Consider the following 7,847-nt stretch of genomic DNA (forward strand, 5'->3'; position numbering starts at 1 on the left):
AATTTAGTTTTAACTAATACGAAAACTTTCTATTTTTTTTTAATGCAAACAATGTTCCCCGCTTAGCCCGAACATGTGATTTTTTTTTTGTTGTTTATATGAACAATCATTTACTGATTTTAGAGTATGCTTGTTTTTATGTTTTAAAAGTATTTTTAAAAGAGGTTTGAATTTTTTTTAATTTACTTGAAATTAATTTGTTTTAGTATTTTTAGATTGTTTTAATGTGTTAATATTAAAAATAAATTTTAAAAAATACAAATATTATTTTAATAATTTTCAAATGAAAAGTATTGTGAAAATTATTATATTAAATTTTAAATGTTTTTTCAATTCATGCTTTACACTTCGTCATGTGTAGTGTGATTGAAAATCATCATCAACCATTAATGTGCTTCTTCAAAGAGATTTGGTTGAACGATAGAAGAATCTATGGGTTGATTTGGAAGCTAAAAATTGCAAGAGGCAACTTCCAATTCTCCTTAGCTTTTCAACTAGTAGAAATTCAAAACCAGAGAGAGAGGGGGAGAGAGAGAGATCACCATTACAACAAAAAAACAAATTCATAAAATCATATGTATTAAATGACCTATTTAGTCCACTGTCTCGTCATGTCTGGTTTCTTTTCATAAAATCACATAGAGAAAGAAAGAAAGAAATTGTAACCAACCTATTTCAAAGCCTTGACTGGAGCGATGTTTATACTGCCGAGTCTCCCACACTGGTCCCCTCTGCTCGTAACTGACGCGGAACCTCCTCACTGAATCTGAAATGATCTGCTAAGATCCCCAAATCCTCTACCACCAACCTTTCGCTCCTCTGCTTCACCAAAATGCCCACCACCACCACCACCACCACCCTCCTCCTCCTCCTCTTCCTCCTCCTCACCACCACAACTCCCTCCCCAATCCCAGGCCTAGACTCTTTCCTCTCTCACCAATCATCTCTAGATCCTCTTTCCACCAACGATTCCTTCCCCTCCCTCCCTCCCTCCCTCAGAAAATCCCTCTCGCTCGCTTCCCCTCCCCCCCACATCCCTTCCTTAATCTCCTCCCTCCTCTCCCTCACCGTCCAACTTTCGCTCAACATCCGTCTCGTCGGCCCCTCCTTCCCCTCCTCCTCCTCCTCCCTCCTCTATTCCTTCCTCTCGAACGCCAACATCGCCGACCGCTTCCACGTCATTACCACCGACCCCATCCCTTCCCAAAACTCCCACCATCTTTCCATCAAGCACTCCCCCCACCTTGACATTTCCCACGCGAGCTCCACCCTCTCATCTCGCCTTTCCGAGGCCCTTAATTCTGCAGTTTCCGAGACAACATCTTCCCTCCGAACCCCTCTCCTTTCCATCCCTTACGACACAGTTGACCGGATAATCAAGCAAGATTTTGATAGAGAAAAGCCTGTGCATGGGGTTTATGTTTATTTGATTAATTTGGGTTCGCAACCCAAGAACTATGCGTATAGTTATTCGGCTGGAGACTCCTCTCCTGGCCTCACTAAATGTTTAGGAACTATTTGGACTGGTAAAGAGAGGTATCTTTGGATTGATCTATCTGCTGGCCCTGTTGATTATGGCCCGGCTTTATCTGGAGATGGGGTTTTGCCTAGAGGTGAATTTCACCCTCTTGCGGCAATGCACGGGCGACCAAAGTCGCAAAAGGCGTTGTTAGCGGACTTGGCGTCGTTGATTTGGAGTGCTTATCAGGTATTACTTGTGCCCTCTTTGAGAATTCCTGTGCATTTTGAGAATTCTTTGATAGTTGAGTTTATACATATTTATGGGTCTGAAAGTGCTAAGGATTTGAGTGGGTTTGATTGGAAGGAGATTGAGAGGACGTTTATGGATGAGGCTAATGAAGGTGGGTTGTTGTTGAGGAATCAGAATTTGGCGTTTAGGAATTATGAAGTGAATTATGATCAGTGTCCCATTTGTTCGTTTGCGATTTCCAGGTCAATTAATTCCTATACTTCGAGGTTCTTGTTTGAAAATTATACTTTAATTGTCAGTGAGTATTTGGACTCGAAGAGATTGCATCAGATATTATCTGATTCCGCTGAGGAGTTTAGGAGGATTGCAGGCATCCCTGAGGAGGATTTCAGTAGAGTGCTGCCTGTTTATGTGTTTGATTTGGATTACAATATGATGTTGATGCTTGATCGGTATCATCAATCTGTTGCGTTTAGGGATATGATTATTGCAGTGAGGACAAAGACTACACAGACTGTGAGTGATTATAGCTGCAATGGTCGTCACATGTTTACGCATACTAGGATGCTTGAGAGACCGCTTGTTGGTTCTATTCTACAGAGTATGTGGGGAGTGTCACCAACCCATTTGTCATGGAGTCCAAGGCATAATAATACTTTGGTGGATTATACATGGAGTGTTGGACAAACTCCATTTGGGCCTTTCTCAGAGATTTCATCTTTGTCGTTTGTGCAGAAAGATTCAGCTCGTAGAAATGTGCTGTTGACGTTGTTAAATTACAGTATAACTAGTGTTATTGATGTTCTTGAATCGATTGCGGCACATGGTGGGGACAGGAATCTCCTTAAACAGAATCGGCATATTGAGTTTGTTCAGAGATGGAACCTGTTCAAGTACAAGCTGGACAAAGCAATTTCTGCAATATCACATTTGGACTTTGAAATGGCTTTATATTATCTGCGGTCCTCTGACCATGATATGTATGCCATTCACTCTCTGGTCTATCATGCATCCCAGGAATTGGAGGCGTCACTTGTTTGTTTTAAGGACCCACCATTTCCATGGGGTTCAGTGTCTATGTCCGCTGTAGGGGTCTTTGCTCTCTTTTATGTTTATTCTAAAAGAGAGAGACTTTTTAGAAATAAAAGAAAGCAGTTTTGAAGCTATTTAGAGGAATAGAATTCTGTATCATGTGAACACAATACAACAAACCTTCTTCTGTGAGGGGTACATCTGAAGGTTAGAAATTAATGTGCAGTTTTCTTGACATGCTTACTTCAGTTGAAGCTGATATGTTGCCATGTTGTCCAGCTTCCATTGTTTGCTGTAATTCTGTAATTTCGCTACTTTTCTAGCTAAATGCTTGTTTTTCACATTTTGCTGCTTCCTTGATCCCATCGTTTTTATTTTTTGGTACATTTGACTGTCAAGGAAAATGGAACCATCTATGCACTTGAAAGTTAGGGGAGCTGTAGCAGTTCTGAAAGCTATATGTATTTCAATTCATGCCCTGTGATTGAACTGGTTTCGGAATTAACATATAGCTTCTGAAGCTTATACAAGTTAGGGACAAATGTTCTGGGCTACTTATTTTTTTAATTATTGAAAAATCAAAGCCATGCTTTCAAAAAGGTCCTATTAATTTCAATATTTTCTAAGAAAAGTTCAAATAGTAATTGCCATGTTAAAGGTTAATGAGTTCTTAGAAGCTTAATTGACTTTATGGTTCGCCGGGGCCATTTCATGGAGATTTTGAGTTTGTTGTAATGGATTATTTAGTATTTGTCACTGCATCTGCTTTACTTTTTGAGGTCCTTCTAACCAGGTGTCAGCTACTGAGTTTCTCATTATCATCGGCCTCAAATTTATGCCTTACTTGGATTGTGCTACTTTTCCTGTTAAATTTCTTGGTTACTCTATTTATGTGCTTCTTAGTCCGGTAAATGCAGTATGGACAGAAAGGGAGTTAAAGAGTAGGCATCAATAGTATACATCTTAGTGAAATGCAGTTGCATTTGAGAAAATCAAGTTTTGTGGTTTATACCCAACTTTCGTGAAATGCAATTAGGAAATAATTCAATGTTGAATAGAGAACATGATGCACATTCATTTGCAATGATTTGATGCAAGAATCTTGTGTTCAGGCTATTTGGAGAAGGCAATTGAGTTATTTCAAAGTTGAAATTGGTGTTTGCAGAATGATGGGTGTTATTAATGCCAGTTATATGGAGTGGAGCGTAAGTTTAGGAGCTTGTATCTTGTCTCGTTTGTTTTTGTGTTTTGAAAGCGTTTTTAAAAAAAATTAAATTTTGTTTATTTTTTTCTTTGCTTCAAATTAATATATTTTTAGTGTTTTTAGATTTTTTTTGATGTGCCGATATTAAAAATAAATTTTAAAAACTAAAATAATTTTATTTTAATGTATTTTCAAGTAAAAAATATTTTAAAAAATAACCATTACCATATTCTCTATCATCAGTTACATGTTATTTATGTTGTTCAACAGGGGTCTACAGAATTCATTAAAGTTTCAGGAAGTTGGAAGTGCGGTTTGGGTGCTAGGTTTCCAAATTTATTCTCTCCCCTAGTATTTGTTGTCTTAGGAGGCAATTGTGTTCCAAGTTTAATTAGTCTTTATTTATGAGTTGATCATTAGAATTCTATCTGACCTTTAAAAGTGAATAATGAGAAATTTTGGGTGGCCTGCTACGTGATGCAATACCCTTTCAGGGGTTTTATTCGAATCCTGCGAAGGAGAGGAGGATACGGCTTTGTTGAAGTAAATCCTGGCTAATCATCAGACCTTGTCTTACTTTCACGTTGGAGGACAACCTTTCAGAGCTAGTGTTGTAGCATAAAATCTAGTAGTAAAAATAATATTATAATATAAATAATAATATTTTTGATATGAATATGTTAAATTATTAGAATAATAATATTTTGATATAAATAATTTGAACTAAGAAAAATAATATTATTTTTTATATGAATACTTTGTATTATAAGAAAAATAATAATATTTACAACGTAAATTATAATATTTTTTATATTAATACTTAGAATTGTTGAATATTTTTAATAATACTGCGCCGCGGGTTCACTTTTTATTTTTATAAAACATATTATAAAAATTTATAATATAAATAATAATATGTTTTCAATACTAATAATAATATTTTTTTCAAATTTATTAATTATTTTATTAATAATATTAATTATATAAAAAACATATTTTTAAAACAAATAATAATATTTAGAATTCTAGAACTCAGGAACCTTGGGCCTTGATGAACGATCCAATAGAATTGGATTTTTACGCAAGACTCATTGATCGTGGGTCCTGACGCTGGACCCATTCTCCTTGGGTCCAGCACCATAACCCAAGCGTCAGGTGTCCCCAAGTGAGGTGCAGGCATGGCTCCCTCCCAGCGCCGCCCAAGCGCCACGTGTGCGCAGGGGTGTGCCCAGCACTGAGGCAGGAGCTTAAGCGCCACGTGTGCGCTTCGTCTACCAGCACACAGTCAGGCAGCCCAAGCGCCACGTGTGCGCTGGGGTATGCCTAACACACAGGCAGCAACCCAAGCGCCATGTATGCGCTGGGGTCTGTCAAGCAGACAACAGCAGCCCAAGTGCCAACAACTTCTCCTAGCTTAGGTGCACTCTTAAATAAAATCCAACAAACTATGAAAACAAAATTTAGAAACCTCTTTACAAGGTTTAGCTTATGCTCTAGATTAAGAGGTAAACAAAGAAGAAAATCAGAGCTTAGAGATAGAAAGAAGTATGCTGGCAAGTTGGGTAGAAGAAGAGTAAAAAATTCTATGAATGTTTTTCCAAAACAATATAGAAAAACCCTAAAAAAAACCTTTCTTTAGCCTTTTTTTATAGAAGATTTTAGGAATCAAAATTGATATAATTCCTTTTATAGTTAACTTTGACTACCTATCATAAAAAAAATAAACTTGATAGTTTTGGTTTGGTTGGACAAGACAATGTTTTACAATATTGGAAAACAATTTTATAAAATAATTCTTCATGAACCAGATCCAAGCGCAAAATTAAGTTGGCAAAAACTAATCTTTTACAACCCAAAAAGTTATTTTATAGTAAACCTAAACCTAGGCCCGGGCCTAGCCTTTGCCACGAGAACGTGTTTGTGAGGGTTTAAGCCCAAATCTCACTTTGCTTAGGTTTTTTCCCTGTTAAAAGCTTGGGTGCCTTTTCAATCCAATTTTAACTTTTTCCATTCTCATTAAATAAACCAATAAGAAAAAATCTTGTTTATTTTCATATGGAATAAAGCTTTAGGAGGGTTATGGGTTTCTCCCAAACATGCAAATCAAAGGCTCTTTGAAATATATTTCTCATTCACCCATAATTTGTTTAAATCAAGTTAATGTTTCATGTTAAAGAGCTTATGTTGGAGATCAAATTCCAACAAAGTGTAACTCTAAAAGTAAATAGACTTCATTTCTAATTTGACCTCAAATATGCTCATTAACCATGTTTTAAATAAAAATTTTAACATCCTATAATTCAATGCATGTATCCTCAACTTATTTAAATTAATATTCACCAAGCTGACCAAAAAATTGCTAATTTAATTAAATATATACTAAAAAACTAGAAAATCATTATGGAGCTTTATTTTTTTATATGAACAGTGAAGATATTCTTTTTTTCAATTCAACCCTTATTTCCCTTATTTTTTTATTTCAATTTGATCCTTTTTTTTTCAATTTCATCCTCAAACTTTTCTTAACAGTCATTTGGGTTGCCTTAAAACTAGTTAAGTCGATTGGATCACATCGAGGTAACTTCCATATGGTCTAGTTTTAAACACGGACTAAGTAAAGAGGTGAGTCGAGAAGTTTTTTTTCCTTTTCAATTTCATCCATTTTTTCTCAATTTGTTCTTTTTTTTTTTACTAGTCATCCAAATTACCTTCGGACCAGCTAAGTCAACGGGGTCATATTAGAGCAACTCTCATGCTATTTAATTTGAAACCTAGGCTATATAAGAAGTTTGTTCAAAAGATTTTTTTATATTGGTTTCATCTTTTTTTTTTTATCAATCTCATCCTCACACTTTCTTTTATTGGTGGTCAGGATATCTTTGGATTGTCAAGTCAACTAGGCCATGTTAGGGCAACTTTCACACAATTTAATTTTAAATTTGGGTTAGGCAAGGAGTTGAATAAAGAGGTTTCAAAGTTAAATTGTTAGGCCGAGTTTAATAAAAATGCCAAATAGTTTTCTATAAGCCCAAATATTTTTGTTAATTTCAAGAAAGATTTGACTCAACCAATAGCATAACACAAGCCTATAAACTAGTTCTTCACTACATCATTAAATATTAAACATATGTCCATTTTAAACCATATACAATAAAAATAAAAATGAATTATATGAGGGAGGTTGATACTATACATGCAAGAGTTCAACAATAAAATTCATATTTTAGCATAATGTTACTTATTGTTTATTTTTACATTATCAAGCATGATTCTCAATCTGACTGTTGGACCTGGCTGAAATTTTACTAGGTGTTTCTAGATGTATTGTTCTACATGAGAGTAACATTTCAGGTCAATTAGAGTTCAAGAAAGTCTTGAAATACAAGTTAGCAGATACATTACAGATTTTAGTATTTGTTTCCTTTTGACTTATAAACTTCTTATTTCAAGAGGATTCTTTTCCTCATAATGCAAGGATATTCAATAACTTATTTTTTAGAGTTTTGTAGTTTTACAAGAATCTTTAATGGGTAGCAACATAATTTTCAAATGTGGCGAGGATTCCTTAATGTTCCAGAATCCTTTTCTTATAAGGATTTCTTATTTATCTTAGTTATACAAGGACAAGAGAGCATGAATATTTAATGACATATTATTTTTAGGCTGAATAATTTCTTTTTGTATTAATTTGTATTATTTTAAGGTTTTATTTGTTGTTTTATTTCAATATTTGATATTTACAATCAAATTTGGGCTTGTGTTTTAATTTGGGTTTGTTTTGGTCCAAAATAAATATTTTAGGATTGTTTTAGGCATTAAGCTTGTGTTAACCGATTATTAGTTTGGACCCATTGGTTTGTAACCCAATAAAGGTCCATTAGGGTTATTTAAGAGAACTAT

The 7,847-nt window shown here is 34.9% G+C and overlaps 1 protein-coding gene across 1 annotated transcript; it reads left to right on the forward strand.

Annotated features, from left to right (window-relative positions):
* The first annotated feature begins 450 nt into the window (after positions 1-450).
* Positions 451-3,086, forward strand: LOC7472608 (uncharacterized). The gene has a single exon (XM_002305333.4). The coding sequence runs from the start codon at positions 833-835 to the stop codon at positions 2,870-2,872; it is 2,040 nt and encodes a 679-aa protein (XP_002305369.3). The 5' UTR covers positions 451-832; the 3' UTR covers positions 2,873-3,086.
* The last annotated feature ends 4,761 nt before the right edge of the window (positions 3,087-7,847 follow it).

The sequence above is a fragment of the Populus trichocarpa genome, chromosome 4, assembly GCF_000002775.5.
Source record: "Populus trichocarpa isolate Nisqually-1 chromosome 4, P.trichocarpa_v4.1, whole genome shotgun sequence".
Classification (NCBI taxonomy): domain Eukaryota; kingdom Viridiplantae; phylum Streptophyta; class Magnoliopsida; order Malpighiales; family Salicaceae; genus Populus; species Populus trichocarpa.

Coding starts and splice junctions, on each gene's coding strand:
- LOC7472608 (XM_002305333.4), top strand. CDS start 833: ATGCCCACCACCACCACCACCACCACCCTCCTCCTCCTCCTCTTCCTC.